This window comes from Dryas octopetala, chromosome 7 (genome assembly GCF_963921425.1).
Source record: "Dryas octopetala chromosome 7, drDryOcto1.1, whole genome shotgun sequence".
In the NCBI taxonomy this organism is placed as follows: Eukaryota; Viridiplantae; Streptophyta; class Magnoliopsida; order Rosales; family Rosaceae; genus Dryas; species Dryas octopetala.
Genome location: NC_141372.1, coordinates 902,304 through 917,885, shown reverse-complemented (window position 1 = coordinate 917,885; position 15,582 = coordinate 902,304). Strand labels below are relative to the sequence as shown.

The following is a 15,582-nucleotide window of genomic DNA, read 5'->3' as shown; positions in this document are numbered from 1 at the left end:
GTACCATTATGGGTTTTTAGATTATCAATATTCACCATGAAAGAAGAAAAGTACAAGAGCCATGAGAGGGAACAATTATTGTATGATGTGGATTGATTATGGATACAATACGAATACGAACCCCATACCTCGCGACACAAAATTGTTCAGAGATTCACTTTTGTATCTTCAATATTTAAAACGGTATAATATCCTGAGTTTCTTTAAGACTCGGTCATATACAATCACAGTTTGACCAGCAAGATAGTAAAATACAAAACCTAAAACCGTGTAAAACTGTAGTCTTTTTTAGCGGTCTTCCCTTCTAACTGCATTTGGGTTAGAGACCATGTCCATCATCATCTTCTCGGGTGAATCCTCCCAATTCGAAAATGATTTCAAGTCAACCTGCAAAAAACGGCAAACAAACACGGTGTTAACTCTCAAATGCAAAATATTGACCTTGTCTGATGTAGGCGGATTACCTTTCGTTTTTGGTCAGTGAAAAGCTGTTCTCTCTTCTTATATGAATCTTGCACATCCTTGGCGCCACTCCCACCAAGTCCCCAAACTTCAACTTCCAAAACTGAAGCTTCAACAGGTAGGAAGCCCTGTATTGCACCAATTCAAGCTTTAGATATTACATCATGTTACACTTTATAGCCACAGTCGCATAGAGCTCAAGGCCCCAAGAATTAGACAGTTAGGTTCATTGCAACATTACATTTATACCTGATCATGAAAGAGGGAGCCAGGTTGATAAGTTTTGTCAGCTGCATGGTGGCGAACGGTAACTCTAGCAAAATCTTCATCAATAAAAATTCTCTCATTTCCCATATTTCCGCCAAATCCTATCCCAACAGGCTTTGGTTTCGGGTCATATGCCCTACCAGTGGGATGCAGATGACTATACACAAAGTTTTTTTCCTTTCCTGCCATTGGTCATAGTTCCTTATATGGTTAGTTTCACATAACTCTACACAGCAATTCTAGGAAAGGAAAATAATCTAGAGCACCCCTCTTTCCATTTGTCCTTTACAGTACATACCAGTAGGTGGATACACGTGAAACACTGGACTTACAGCATATAGATTTCCGGAACTTCCATAAAAAAGATCCCTACTTTCAAAACCTTCCTGCGTGAGTGCACCTATAATCCATTTTCTTACATTGGAACTACCGTCATGGGAATCTCCTGAAGTTGCAGAAATCAGCATAAGCAGTGGCCCTTTGTAACCTTCAACGTTTGACCAGAATCTATTCAACCCTCTTCCATGAAGAGCTGACCTACAAAGTTGTATACAATTGATGCTCACTAGGAAATAATAGAACTGAAATAGAATCTATGGAGTGAAAAGTATGAAGCACAATTTGTCAAAATAATAAAGAACTGCTGACAAAATTTTAACTTCGATTCTACTGCAATCTGACATCAAATAACAGTCAGTGCAATAGAAGAAAACTGAGTGTATTAGGGGAAGATTAATGTAAAACATTTGCATAAGGCTGATAAGCATAACACATCAACTGCTTTTGAAATCTAATTGCATAACAGGTTCTCGAATTTTTCTTTCACTTTTATTGTTTCAAATGATTTATAATGCCATAACTCATTATAATTGATTGTAAAGAATAAATAATGTAACTATAATTTAAATTTTCCGACACATACCTTGGTCCCAACTTTGTTATATCCACATTCAGAAGAGTCAAGCAACATGAAATGTGAATGCCCAGGCTAGAATTCAAACAGAAGATCAAGAGGAGAAAATGACAAACCTGTAAAGTAGGTTCTTATCTATTCTATCAGCATCACCAGGGAAGCATGCTCTTGATATCTCTTCACTTATTGTGCCTCTTAGTGTAAGGGAAATCGCCCATGCAATTCCACAGGACAAAAGATTAGAACTGCTTGCCAGAGTTGAGGAATTATCTGCCACTGATGAAGTTGGACATTCCAGTCCTTCCTGCCATTAAATCCTTTTCAGTCAGATAATATGAATCTCCAGGTTGATTGATGTAAACAAGAAAACCCGAGAACCAAAATAACGTAAGTGATCTTGAAATTAATTAATTCTATTAGCAGTACTGAAATGCATATAATACATCCAAGGTCCTGAGTGCACTTCCAATAATGAATTTGTAATCCACGAGCTCAAATACATGTATCATAGTGGAAAGGCAACAGCATAATGAAATATAAGAGAAATGTAAACTTGATGGCCTAGGATTTTGTTCAATTGAGAAGATATTAGATACCTTTTGAGAAACAGAGTTTTTGAGTATTGCATGCACAAACTGTGTAAAGCAATCTGGGAGACCAGACACTGTTTTCAAAACCCAAGGAAGAAACTTCCCCACAGGAAGTTGAACTTCCAAGCCCGAGAGGTCGCAATCCCACACATTCAAGCCACTGCCAACTTCAGCGCACGAAACAATAGCCGATAATACAATATGACTAACATCCGGTAGACATAAATTTGATTTCTCTTTGGAAAACTCCGAAGTCCTAGAATTCCAAGACATGGCCCAACACATCCAAAGAAGCATAAGCACGTCCACGGGCAAAAGCGACCCACTTATCTTACAATCAGCATCATCAGATTCGAACTCCAAGTTCGAAGGCAAACCCACTTTTTTAAGTGTCACAGAAAACACTCTCAGCAATGTATTAAGCGACATAGAAGCAGACATTCTTCCACAACACTTGTTATAGCCTTTAACAAACTCAACCCAACTCACTCCACCTTTCTCTGTAGCGAAAAACAGGTCCAATATGGACGAACCAAGATGATCCAACAATATTGGAAATGAATCCGGCATTGTAAGAGCTTCGCATACTGGGTTCTTGTAAGCTAAACAGAAGCATTGCTGAAAATAAAAAGCAAAAGATTGATCTTTGGTTGATAGAGACATAGAATGGGACATTGAATTCAAGGGTTTAGCATTTTAAATATACCTGAAGAGAGTTGAGAGGAATTGCATTAGAATCAGGATCGGCGAGCTTGGAGAAAGATTTCTGAAGCATAGGAAGAGCTCCGGTAGAGACTGCTAGGGTTTCAGCCTCTCGTTGTTCGACCGGAACCTTCTGCTCCGACGAAGTTGATGCTCCCATTTTTGCTGGATTCTCTCGGCAACCGAATTTTTCTTTTCTGGAAGATATTTGCGCGAACTTCCGGCCTATCTGTTTGGTTCGCGAGAAAATATTATTTTAATTTTTGTGTTTTAAAAGAAAACGTCAAAACGAAGGTGTCGTTTCGGTCAACCAAGGGACACTTCTGCCAGTGCAAAATGCAGCGTCCACGTGGCACAAGCAATGCTTAAATGGTGCCACGTTTCGGGTTGCAGATATTGACCGGATCCCTTATTCAAATTCAACCCGACGCTTTCAGAAACGCTTTTCGGGTCCAAGATACAGTTACAGTACTACATAGGAAGTAGAAGAGGGAAGACCCAACCGCCAATTAGGGGTTGCAATCTGATTAGGGTTTTGCCGCAAGCACCCGACGAGTTAAGCTGAGATTCATAATTAAATCCAATGGCGCCACCTCCAGGACCTTACTCTGGTACCAGCACTCTCGCCATGGTACACTCCGTTGCCCTCTGATTTTTACTTTTTCGTCAATATTTCTTATTCTGCGTTTGGATTCCGAGAAAATTTTAGGGTAGAGTTTCTATTTTTCTTTTAATTTTTGAATGTTTGGTAGGTTGCTCGCGCATCGGCCTTCACTTTCGGTGTGGTTTATGGAAGCGTGAAGCTCAAGATTCTCAAGGTGCTTTTTGATCTTATTCAAATATTCAATGATTCGTTCTTATTAAGATTCCACAATTTTCTCGTCCGTTTCATATTACATATGCTCAACATTACATATGCATAAATTTTTGTCCAACTGATTGGTATCATTTTCTTCTTTGCGATTCAATGCTATGCGATACAAAATTGCTTTAACTTGTCCGTATATAGATTTCCATCATAAGTATTTTTTTCCCAAACCCAAGTTACCTTCTTGAAAGCAATTTTTTCCCCTTTAGCCATTTCAACTTGTCTATTGTTCCTGTGGTGCTGGTATGATATATATGTATATATATATATATGTATAGTGTTGTTATTCTTACTGATTACATGCCATATGATTAACCTAAAGTCCCTAATTTTCAGATTTAATTTTATATGCTTCAAGTGGGTTGTGTTGACTATAGACCTTTTCATGTGGAGAGTAATATGCATTTTGCATGTTGATTTGATGTCCCTTGCAAAGTAAAATGAGCTGGTGGTTCAGAACTGATAATTAGTAAATATGCATTTTTCATAAATTGGACCTGTTTACTCATGATTATTTAATTGGCTGTGCCTGTTCCATAGTATTTAGGTCTCAATCTAGTCCTACCAGGTCTGATTTCCGGCCTGATCAAATAGTCCTGATTTTCGGTCAGTTTGAATAGGAAGGGGGGGGGGTTGTTATTCAAAAATGCTTATGAAAATTTCAGTTAGATTCAGATTCCTAACAACTTTGAAGTTTCAGATCAACACTTTTAGATTTTAATTTTCAGGGGGGTTTTTTCGGAATTTTTAGAAAATTACCAGAATAACCTTCAATTCAGCAAAGTTGAACCCCAAATAACTAAAACAGGCAACATAAACCCAATGAACTGTTAATATGTGAACAATCCGAATCAGAAATCAAACATGAATTTCAGAAGAACCCATTTAAGATATTCACATGTTTCAACTCAATTAAAGCAAGTAGAACAACCGAACACAATTACAGCATATCACACCTGCGAAGCTTTTCATTTTACATGACCCTGCCTATGCCCTGCTATTGGTGTTAAATAAGCGTACGAAGGTGTGTCCATGAGAAGCTATCAAACAAAAAGCTTAACCACCATTTTTAAGGGAAACAAAAAAAATTCTTGAAACTAAATTTCTCTCTCCTCTTTTGCTTTGCATTAAGAAAAAAATGAATGAGAGAGAGAGAAAAAGGGGGGGGGGGGAAGGAGAGTAAAAAGATTACTATTGCATTTTGCTATATATATATGTATTGTATGACGTATGTACATTATACATATTTTTCTTATCTTGTATACATATTGCTAACTGTAGATCCTATTATTAGATTTCATGCATAAATGTTTCTCTACTTTGTTTCTTTTATTATTAGGCGAAGGCCAAGTCACATCAGAAAGCTGAAGCTAAGGCTAATCATTGAAGGGATGAAGTGGTTGCGGCAGGGCTAGATCATTGTAATTCTTGCTAGAAGAACGTTTACTTTTAGGTTTTAGTTATTGTTACTTTGGCTGGTTCCTACCTTTCAAAATCTTCAATCATGGCCTGAATAGCCTTTAAGAATGTTCTTTTGTAGTTAGTTGCATAATTGTTCTTGAAGAGGAAACGAAATTCATCCTTTTCAACTCACTTTTTTCTTTTTAGTTCAATTGTTGGCATTTTTTATGCAATGAAATTCATCCTTTTGCAGGCAACATTTCCCATACTGAAAGGAAATGCATGTGGAAACATTGTAGTTTTGATTCATGTGTGCAAGACAAAATGCTGAATAGGAGGGAACACAGGAAACTGAAAGGGTGAGTAGGGAAAATGTAGCAAGCAATTGGGTCATTCTGTAAGCCAATTGGCGTTGCTAATGATTTATAGAGTCGGAATATTAAGCATATCCATGCGTACATGGAAATATTGGTAGAACAGTTTTGCACAGCAATATATGCACACCAAGATCAAAATTTCGCGACCAGGTAATAATATGACATTTTAGTTTATTCTCTAGGAAAAAGTATGGTGTCCATGTAAAGATTAAGGAAGAGTATTAGAATAGTAAATGCTTTTGTGTCCTTTTTTATGGTCACATGACCTTCAGTTAGATCCACGTTCATATTTTATGATCTACCGTTTTTGACTTTTCTTCAATTTGCACTAAAGTAAGCCAGATTGGATCCAGAAAAAAAAAAAAATATATCCGGATCATGAATGGGAACGCTTGCTTTCTACGTAAACGCATTTTAGTTACATACGGTGTCGTTTTCCCCAGCATTTTCAGTGTTGGGACTTCAAACTGAGCAGGACTTTTGAGTGATGATAATGATCTGGGCCTTTTGATAACCACGTTCTTTACCGAGGATCAATGTAAACTAGGTCCATGATGTTCATACGGGTACAGAGTTTTTAGGGTCTTAAACTCTTAACCCTTCAAAAAACCTTATTAAAAGGAAAAAAAAATGTGCAATCTTTTTTTTTTGTTGGATAAAATTAAGGGTGGAACATGAGAATTTACGAGGAGATCACTCATTCTAGTATTGTTCTCGTTCAACCACATTAGACTGGGTAGTTATTTGGGTAGCCAAGTTCGATTCCCTCTTCTTTAATTAAAAAAAAATGCTTAATACGGAGTTCTAATGAAATTTAGTACATTAAGTGCCGGTAGATCAACCAAAAAAAGTGCTGGTAGATCAACCAAAAGAAATATTTTTTACTCCAAAACACATAAACTAAAAAATTAAAAAATTGGGCATAAACTAAAATTCCCTCTTTTTAGGATTCGAAATTAAGAGGCATTGCATTTCCTAACTTATGAATGTCATGCTATATTAATTTTGGAAATTTATAATTAAAGTTGATGACACACTATTTCTCATTTTATACTTTAATTAATTTTATTCTTTTTGTGGAAAATTCATTTAATTTCAACAATTGTAGTTCGGGGACCTTATAATGATCCCCCTTTTTCATTTTCTCACATGTTACAACCGCAACCGACAACAATGTCTTGACTGTTGACAAAGGTACGGTGTCTTAAATTCACAAATCACTCCAATCTTAATTAACAATTCATTGATCCTTCTCCACCACTCCACTCAGCTTGTTGACTCGAATCGGTCCACAATTCTCATTTCTCACTCACTGAACTCAATCACATAACTCTCTTACCCAAACCAGACAAGCAGAGAAACAGAACCAAGATGGGCTCTGTTTCTCTGAAGATTGGTGACGGAACAGCCAGATTCAGAAGAGCAACACTGTGCTCATCAGCCGTCAACCTTCTCATGCTCTTCTCTGTCCTCACGACTAATCTCTTCGCTCTCTACGCCTTCACATCCTCACCAAAAGACCAACAAACCCAGCACCTCCTTCACCACACCCAGAAGAACATCTCTCTCATCTCAGAGCAGGTCTCTCTGATCCTCAGAGAGATCAATTCCTCACAAAAGAAACTAGCCCAGATGGAAAAGGAGCTCCTTGGCTATGAAAACATCGATCTTTCGAGACCCAACACAGCAAATGAGCTCAAACTGTTCCTTCAGCACCACCAGCTTCCTCTGGGAAAAGATTCAAAAACTGGGATCACTGAAATGGTGGCTTCTGTGGGTCATTCCTGCGAGAAATCTGCGGACTTGTTGTCTCAGTACATGAATTACAAGGTCTCTGGGCCTTGCCCTGATGATTGGAGTCTTGCTCAGAAGTTGATTTTGCGTGGATGTGAGCCTTTGCCCAGAAGGAGGTGCTTTGCCAAGACTGTTCCGAAGGTGGGTCTAAACCGTTTTCCCATTTCGCTTTGGAAACCTGTAAGTGAAAAGATTGTTACTTGGAGTGGTCTTGGTTGTAAGAATTTTGACTGCTTGAATAGTAAGAAATTGAATAGAGAATGTGTTGGTTGCTTTGATTTGGTTAATGGGTATGAGAGTCAGAGATTTGTTAAAGCTAGAAGCAAGAATGATTTCCTTATTGATGATGTATTAGCTTTGGGAAGTGGAGGAATCAGAATAGGTTTTGATATTGGAGGTGGGTCTGGTACCTTTGCTGCTAGAATGGCAGAGAGGAACATGACTGTGATCACTAACACTTTGAACTTTGATGCCCCGTTTAGTGAATTCATAGCTGCGAGAGGGCTTTTCCCTCTTTTTTTGAGTTTAGATCATAGATTTCCTTTCTATGATAATGTCTTTGATTTGGTTCATGCCGCTAGTGGATTGGATGTTGGTGGCAAACCCGAAAAATTCGAGTTCTTAATGTTTGACATCGATCGGATTTTGAGGCCTGGCGGTTTGTTCTGGTTAGACAACTTTTATTGTTCCAATGATGAAAAGAAATCAGCTTTAACCAGGTTGATCGAGCGATTTGGATATAAGAAGCTGAAATGGGTTGTTGGGGATAGAGTAGATGCAGCAGGGTCGGGCAAGTCCGAGGTTTATTTGTCCGCCGTTCTTCAAAAACCAGTTAGAGTATGATGATCAGGTCCTTCTCACAAGAAACTGCAATAGGTAAAAAATTCTGATGCTCTATCTATCTAGCTTCTTCCACACAGAATTTGTGTGGGTTCATTGCTTTTGACTTCCTCATGAAATTCCTTCAGAATCGCAATAAGGGCATCAATTGCTTATTTCCCTACTGCAAACTGGTGGTAGAGGATGGAATCTGTTCTGTAACTTAAAATCTATTTTATTTCGTAATTCTGTACTTCAAGAGATATTAGTTATTCTGTTCTCGATGATGAATTGTTAGGAAATGAAGAAATCATAGTTATTTGATGTATTTCAGTATTCAAGCATGCCCTTCTCTGATCTCAGTTAGCATGGTCTGGGTTTTCCCAAAAATCTTTGTGCTGGCATTTTCAATTCTGTGGTTTCAGCCAATAAACTAGTCATTTGTAATTGGTATATGGATAATCATAAAACAAGGGCTGTTGTGCAGCCTCCTCATAGTTGCTAATATATAATCAAAAGTTCTGCATTCGAGAACCTCTTGTGTGGGCTAAACATGTATAGTGTTCAAACTATTCATAAGGGTAATCGTAGATCCATAATTTCCTTACAACAGCCCTTGTTTTATTCCTGTTGTTTTAGTAACCTTATACCCTTTGCTGTTGTTCAAAATACTGTCGAGTTCCTTTCAATGATCAATTGTGTCATACACTACTTCGACTAAACCTATCTAGACTGAAATTAGTTTATGTTTAGTGGAGATGAAAGTTCTATGAAGCACAGATTTTGGGGAGAGATGGTTATGCACCGTCTTGGATCGCTGTCATTTAGTAGATCTTTCAACTGTAATTATTTGAACTACTAGAGACTAAATTTCTAAAATGTTGTGCTCTCTTCCCCACCTGCATATTTGGAACAAGATCCTTTTGTAAATTCCCATAGTCAATCATAACTCTATAACACTAGTAAAGTTCCTCGTCTAGTTTCACATCCTGCTGATTAATGTCAGTTATTAATACATGAAACCACCTAAAATACAAATCTAAAGTACATTAGTAGCCACATTAACTGGCCTTGCTTGAGCTTGAATAGATGGTAAGATCAATAAATTAGGCATAATCAAGCTGAGAGACCGATTCAACAATGAAGCCTAGCTACAAATCTATGGTGCAAGCTGGTGGCGCCATTGTGCGACTGCAACTGGCGGCCATCTCAATTACGACCACCTTAATTATGACATGGTGCCAGTAATCCCTTGTTGCATTGCAGCACTATTTAGAAGCTTCATTCCCTCTTCGCTCATCTGCTTAACTTCTGTAGGTGAAAGGATTCTGATGCAGCGAACACAACCAACAAATTCCCTGCAAATATCAGCAAGTGACAGCCATCAGAAACTACCAGTATACTCTCAACTCTATCAAGAGACATTAATAACACCGGGTTAAAGGTAAACTTACTCCCAAGGATCATCCCCAACAAGTAGAACGTCATTCTCATAATCCACATAAACCAATTTCCACCCTGAGCCTCTTGGGTCATTTAGCAGCCCTTCCAGTCCAAACATGCATTCAATTGCAGAGCATAGTTCATCATAGTTTTTGAAACTTGTAACATCAATTGACCTCCCAACAGATCCCGCCTTTTGAACCTGTCACCCAAAACCAAATTTATCAACTTATGTTAACAAACCATACAGTGTCAGAGATTTATGGAGCTACTCATGTTGATATAGAGCCCAAATTCATTGATAAGATTAATAACCTAGTCAAAATATTAACTTAGGAGTTAAATAAATTGCATACCTTTGTGTAGGTTCGCACAGGAGGAACCACTTGATGCCATGAACTATTCTGCAGCAGACTGCTCTCATCAAGATCTACATTGCTTGAGGATGTACCGCCTGAGTTGTCTGGCCGGTCTTGCCTCGAGAAAGCCTGAGAGTCTCCTAGGCTTGCAGAGGTAATCTGGGACTGAAGATCCTGGCTTGAGCTCAAGTTGCCAATCAAACAATCTGAAGGATTCTGGAAGTCCGCATTCTTTAGTGTAGAAAACTCATTCAGTATGGTGCTTGAAACAGAAGGGTTAATAACTGCACTTACACCACTGCCAACATCAATGTTGGCACAACCATAAATCCCACTTTGATTGTTGCTCTCATCCGACAAATCTCTCAGGCTGCTTGAATTAGAAAAACAATTAAGAGTACATGGGTCTTGATGGGATGAAGTGAGCTGATCCATTTGGGGTAAAAGCCTACAATTATTGAGGCTATTATCCCACATTTCCTGACCCATTGAATTTAGGGAGAAATTATTTGCTTCCGTTAAAACAGATGAATCTTGCAACGCAAATGCAGACAAAGGCCCTGGTGATCTAAGCATCCCAGCAAAGGGTTGGGAGGACTGGTAAAACATGTATTCATCATTGTCTAGGGATGGAAATGAACCATTTGTGCTATTGAAATCTGATTGAGGTATATCAGTTTGTTGGGACTGGTACAGTAATGATTCCAAAGGTGGCTGCATAGGCCGTGGGCAAGTTTGTTGTTGTACTGGACCCTGGTTTTGGTTGACAAATGTCATTTGGTTTACAAGGTTATAGGGACTAACAAACCCTGCAGCCAATTTATCCTCAGTGCCCTGTCCTGTAGAATTCAACTGACTCAATTGATCTGATGAAGTATTAGGCTCTAATTTTGTCTTGTCAGCGTTAACTCCAACTTGTGTTTGACTTCCAAACTTGGCTACGGTGTTCAACTTTCCTGGTTGGTCAAGAGATTGGGGAGGATTTTGACTCTGTAGAGACATACTTTCTGAACAGAGAACCGGATTCTTTTGGTTAATCTTGGCCTGCATGTTCTTCATATCTTCCAGTGGATCTCCATTAGCAGCTAACTCCTGTTGTAAAGCAGATAATGCTCCAGCTTGGTTAACAAGTTGAGGTTTCAGTAGCATATTGACCAGTTGTTCCGAACACAGATTTGAAATCGGGTATGGAAAAGAATTCCCGTTTCCAATCTCGGGAACCCGGATAAAAGGCCTTTTAATCAAATTTGTCCACTCAGTTTCTGCTCCTGGTAGCAAGAAAACAGTCATAAGAAAAACATATAACAAACGTCCCAGCTGAACAAAAGTAAGAAAAACTAAAAAAAAAAAAAAAAAAAAAAAAACCTTACCAAAGAATCCAGAGTGTAATGGACGTTTAAGACTCGAAGTTAGAGAAGGAAATATGAAAAGACTTTCGGGAGTCTCAATTTCCCATGAACTAACCCTGTTCTGTTTATCACAACACCCTGGCTCATCCCACTCTACCTGTTAATCAAGAAAATATAGAAGAATCAACAGTTGAACATGCAAAGCACACAAACAAATTTCCTTATTCTAATATTAAATGATAGGAACATAAAAGCAACGGTATTTAGTAAAATTCCAAAGTAGCTTAAGGCACCTGAAGATTTCGCCACTTGGAACCAGACCATCTCAGTGGATCTAAATCACTAATACCTACTATGGTACCCATATATCTGCACAGAACATGAAAAATTGTTAACAGCTGGTTGTGGAATAAAGCAATGAACACCTTTATATAACATGTCAAGCAGAAAATATTGGAGGCTGCTGTATTCTTCTGTATTATTTTATTAATGAAAAGATTCAGAAAGATAAAATAGATCTCGGAAACAGTAGTTGGATTCTATAATAAGTTAATGACCATTTTATCTGAAAAAGTTTTACTACACCATTCACTGCAGTTCAATTCCAGGAAACTGTAGGAAAGTTGTGTGCATTTTAAACTTGCAATGAAATTTAGCTATTACCTGCGCTTACCCGACTCCTCAGTCTCAAACATCATTCCAAACCTCATACCCACTGAGAGTTGGGTCCCATATATAGCCTTTTGGTATTTAGCCAGAGGTATAACAAATTCTGAAGGGCATGCCCTGCGTTTGAGTAGAAATAGTAAGTACAGTCAAGAAAAGATTCCTAAAAGATATATGAAATATACATAGGTTAAACACACAACATGTGAACCTTGGATTGTAGAATATAGTGAATGGACTTCGGTTAGCTGCAGCATGAGCAGCAGCAGCAAGGACACCTATGTGCATGCTATCAGCAGACAGAACTGAGGATGGCAGTGTTGTTTGCTGACGATTTGCTCGCCTCACACCAACCATTAGATGTGACTTCTCATCCCTTGTGATAGTAAGGAAAATAAACAATCAGACAACGGTGGTAACTTACAACTTAATTCCAAAATATGATGTGTTGCTCAACAGACCTAAAGCAACCTTGCATGGCACCAAGCTTAGGATACACTCCATAGTTACTCAGATTTAGAACTCACAAAGTTTATCAGAAGGACTGCAAGCATGTGACTACAATGTACCTGATAAAAAGAACAGAATCACCTGCTCTAAGCCTCTTTGCACCAACAAACAAACTCCATCCAGTTGTGAGAAGGTGTCGCTTCGGCTGCCCTACATAGGACGAAAATAGGATATGCTCAAGAAAACAAATCCAGTGAATTACTGCAGATACATGTAAACTGGAAAATTTGGAATTTGAAAGCCATGGGGCATAATTCCAAACAGATACTTCAATTAGAAAAAAAAAAAACCATGAAGATGGTAAATAAATTATCAAACAATTTTATCTTCTACAACCAATAAGTTGACATCAAGTTAATTATTAAAACATAACGAAAACAAATATCTAAAGCATTCTCACCGCGATAAATGTGGCGAAATGTCCAGGTATTATCATGCAAGTCTCGGACAACAAGTTCTTGTGTTGGCGGTTGCATTGTGAAATCCTGGAATAGATTAGGACCAAAATGTGAATACACATCAATCTCTGTTCTACTTTCCCAATGACAAAATAATAAAGAAAAACAAAAATGCCTCACCAATGGAGGAAAAAGCTTTTCTGCAGCCCTCCGCGGCACAGAGAAACCACCATGCGTGCTTGTATCACTTGCAGTCAAAGTTTTGCAGAAAAACTCACTTGGATGTGTGCTGGGCTTCAGCCCAAAGTCTGGTACCGGGAAGACATCTTTTTCCTGAACCAGTGATAAAATAGTAATTGAAATATGCTCAATGAACCATTATGCCATACTAGATTTCACATTTAAATTGTTAGACTTAGCAATAGATACAAATGTAATAAGTTTAAGGCATATGCAATTGTAACTAAACTTACAGAGTTCACTGGTTTAAGACACATCTGTGTGTAGATTTCGTCAGTATCTTTGTCTGCCTGTCAAAAATGAAAAGCCAGGGTAAAAACATAGACCTTCCAACATTTGTTGATGGTATGAATGTATGATCATATGTATAGGGAACCAAGTGATAATCGGCCAAAAAACATACATGTAGTGTAACATTTTGAACTTGGCATAGCAACTGAGATGGTAGATTTGGATAGTTGGGAATTTGTGAGGTTGCCGTTCTTTTTGTTGAAACTGCCACCTGCATTTATATAAGAAACTTTATTAATTTTCTCAAACATGATGGAATAAACAGTAAAATATCAACTTTAAAGCTGGGAAACACTGTAGATTGCAAATTAATAGTGTTGAATTGGATAGCTCCAGTGTGAATCAAGTGCCCGTGAGAGTCCCAATTGTCAAAGCATGTGCCCAGAAAATTTAACAATCACCCAGCAAAGATCTTGCTATAAAAGCAGTCTGAAATGCAAAGATATTGAACTTATAATTAGTGGGTCTTACTAAAGAGAATGAGAAATAAATCCAAACCTGTTCGCTATGTCCTTGAGGGAAGTAATACGCAAGACTCCCCACCTGAGGCAAACAAACAAGTGGGCCGGCGCAGGCATGCCATAATTCTGAATTTATAGCCTTCCTGGACCCTGTGAAATCAATCAGGACCAAATCTAATAACAATTAACAAATATGCCATTTAAGAACTATTAAATGGCAATTAAGTGTCTTAAACGTGCCCCATTCTCAGCCTACATGTTGAAGTTTCAATATTTAAAAGTTCCAAACTTTTAAAATTAAAGAAAGCAGAGTACTTCAGTCAAGAAACAAACCAGAATGATCCTGCAGTTCTTTCAACAACTTCATCTCATCAAGTATGCAGCTGCTGCTTGTTTTTGGTCCACTAAGCAACCCTCCTGTTTTGAACTTGTCCTCCACTGAACCCATTATGTGTTTGTTCTTCTACCTCAACCAAAAGAACTGAACTTTTACATCTTCAAAGCAAAACCCAGAAGCCCAATGAAAAAAGCTGCTACATCCCACCAAGAAATCTCTCATTTTTCATCTAAGAATCCAAGAATTCCTCTGACCCAGCTCAGTTTGTTGCATATCTGTTCAAACAAGTGAAAAATTATGACTGACCCAGTTCTGAGAATCCCATATTCTCCTAGAAAACGGACAAGGCAATCCAATCCAATCCAATCCAACCAAAATCAAGGAACAAAAACTGCACAAAGCGACTGCAACTCTGCAAGGATCTTTTTCAAGTGGGGCTTTGCCACAACCAAGACCCATCAGTTTGCATCGAAGCACGCGGACCAAAGCATGAGTGCCCTCTCACTCTCTCTCTCTAGCTTCTCTCTCTATCTCAATCGAGTGCTTGTTTTTACCCTCCAAAAGAAACCGACCTTTCGATGAACCCAATTCTCTCTCTCTCTCTCTCTCACTCCCTGTAAGTAAAGTCTCTCTCTTTAGTCTTTCCTTTGCTTTGAAACTGGAAAGAGTGTGCATGCTCCAATCCTACGCACACACTTTCTGTATAGGGGTGATTCCGTTGCAGCTTTAAACTGTTGAGCAAAATAATAGTATTAATAATATATATAATAATACTGTACTTGGGAGTTTTCTTATACCATTTACAACGAAATTGTAATAAAGAAATGAGCAAATAGCAGAGCAAGACTAGTTGAACACGAAAACAGTACAGTGAGTGAGTAAAGCCAGCTCCCAGGGAGAGAGATTTTTCATAAAAGGGAGGAGAGGGATTGTGTAGAGTAATGTGTATTTCGAAAGAGCAAGAATGTCAATGTAGCGCATTTTAGCACGTGGATTACGAGGTTTTGCAGGGTCCCATTCTCTATTCTCTATCAGCTTTTGTGCTTTTGCATAGGCAGCTAGCTACTCTACCACTTTCACTCTCTTTGTTACCACAATTTGATCTTATTTATTCTTTTTTAAAAGCTGTTTGTAACTTGTAAGAAATATAAGATTTCAGAAAATAAAATAAAATAAAGAAAAGCAAAGCTACTTTCTGAGCTCTTGTCTTGCACTCTTGCGTCTGGTATTTTGACTGATCTTCACGCGTGCCGTTCACGACAAAAACCATCTTCAGAGGCGCACGTTAATGCGAGTGACACGTGTCAGATTCCTCTCTTATCCGTCGCGGCGCCG

The 15,582-nt window shown here is 38.3% G+C and overlaps 4 protein-coding genes across 6 annotated transcripts; 2 read left to right on the top strand and 2 right to left on the bottom strand.

Moving 5' to 3' along the window:
• Positions 1-44: 44 nt before the first annotated feature.
• LOC147278125 (TLD-domain containing nucleolar protein) lies at positions 45-3,189 on the bottom strand. The gene is made up of 7 exons (XM_086251507.1): positions 2,939-3,189; positions 2,239-2,850; positions 1,759-1,946; positions 1,028-1,266; positions 712-911; positions 465-590; positions 45-387 (listed from the first exon to the last, which is right to left on the bottom strand). Exons 1-7 carry the CDS (start codon positions 3,092-3,094, stop codon positions 289-291), a joined length of 1,620 nt encoding a protein of 539 aa, XP_086107633.1. The 5' UTR covers positions 3,095-3,189; the 3' UTR covers positions 45-288.
• A 181-nt stretch (positions 3,190-3,370) lies between these two features.
• On the top strand, positions 3,371-5,773 carry LOC147278124 (uncharacterized). Of its 2 annotated transcripts, XM_086251727.1 has the most exons (4): positions 3,371-3,565; positions 3,687-3,752; positions 5,142-5,223; positions 5,457-5,773. In XM_086251727.1, exons 1-3 carry the CDS (start codon positions 3,518-3,520, stop codon positions 5,187-5,189), a joined length of 162 nt encoding a protein of 53 aa, XP_086107853.1. In that variant the 5' UTR covers positions 3,371-3,517; the 3' UTR covers positions 5,190-5,223; positions 5,457-5,773. The 2 variants fall into 2 exon arrangements, with proteins under 2 accessions (XP_086107853.1, XP_086107852.1); XM_086251726.1 differs by lacking the exon at positions 5,457-5,773 and having other exon boundaries at positions 3,377-3,565; positions 5,142-5,431.
• Positions 5,774-6,818: 1,045 nt separating this feature from the next.
• LOC147278123 (S-adenosyl-L-methionine-dependent methyltransferases superfamily protein) lies at positions 6,819-8,521 on the top strand. The gene has a single exon (XM_086250954.1). The coding sequence runs from the start codon at positions 6,952-6,954 to the stop codon at positions 8,215-8,217; it is 1,266 nt and encodes a 421-aa protein (XP_086107080.1). The 5' UTR covers positions 6,819-6,951; the 3' UTR covers positions 8,218-8,521.
• A 520-nt stretch (positions 8,522-9,041) lies between these two features.
• On the bottom strand, positions 9,042-15,188 carry MP (Transcriptional factor B3 family protein / auxin-responsive factor AUX/IAA-like protein). Of its 2 annotated transcripts, XM_086251506.1 has the most exons (15): positions 15,117-15,184; positions 14,244-14,978; positions 13,948-14,060; positions 13,562-13,660; positions 13,392-13,448; positions 13,099-13,251; positions 12,921-13,005; positions 12,580-12,670; positions 12,222-12,386; positions 12,008-12,130; positions 11,638-11,713; positions 11,366-11,501; positions 9,993-11,263; positions 9,648-9,838; positions 9,042-9,551 (listed from the first exon to the last, which is right to left on the bottom strand). In XM_086251506.1, exons 2-15 carry the CDS (start codon positions 14,356-14,358, stop codon positions 9,422-9,424), a joined length of 2,805 nt encoding a protein of 934 aa, XP_086107632.1. In that variant the 5' UTR covers positions 14,359-14,978; positions 15,117-15,184; the 3' UTR covers positions 9,042-9,421. The 2 variants fall into 2 exon arrangements, with proteins under 2 accessions (XP_086107632.1, XP_086107631.1); XM_086251505.1 differs by having other exon boundaries at positions 14,244-15,188.
• Between the last annotated feature and the right edge of the window lie 394 nt (positions 15,189-15,582).

Coding starts and splice junctions, on each gene's coding strand:
- LOC147278123 (XM_086250954.1), top strand. CDS start 6,952: ATGGGCTCTGTTTCTCTGAAGATTGGTGACGGAACAGCCAGATTCAGA.
- LOC147278124 (XM_086251727.1), top strand. CDS start 3,518: ATGGCGCCACCTCCAGGACCTTACTCTGGTACCAGCACTCTCGCCATG. Junction 3,566..3,686: donor GTACCAGCACTCTCGCCATG/GTACACTCCGTT, acceptor AATGTTTGGTAG/GTTGCTCGCGCATCGGCCTT. Junction 3,753..5,141: donor TGAAGCTCAAGATTCTCAAG/GTGCTTTTTGAT, acceptor TTTTATTATTAG/GCGAAGGCCAAGTCACATCA.
- MP (XM_086251505.1), bottom strand. CDS start 14,358: ATGGGTTCAGTGGAGGACAAGTTCAAAACAGGAGGGTTGCTTAGTGGA. Junction 13,252..13,391: donor GTCTTAAACCAGTGAACTCT/GTAAGTTTAGTT, acceptor TCACTGGTTCAG/GAAAAAGATGTCTTCCCGGT. Junction 13,006..13,098: donor AAAAGCTTTTTCCTCCATTG/GTGAGGCATTTT, acceptor AATCTATTCCAG/GATTTCACAATGCAACCGCC.
- LOC147278125 (XM_086251507.1), bottom strand. CDS start 3,094: ATGGGAGCATCAACTTCGTCGGAGCAGAAGGTTCCGGTCGAACAACGA. Junction 2,851..2,938: donor TTCCTCTCAACTCTCTTCAG/GTATATTTAAAA, acceptor TTTTATTTTCAG/CAATGCTTCTGTTTAGCTTA. Junction 1,267..1,758: donor GATAAGAACCTACTTTACAG/GTTTGTCATTTT, acceptor ACAACTTTGTAG/GTCAGCTCTTCATGGAAGAG.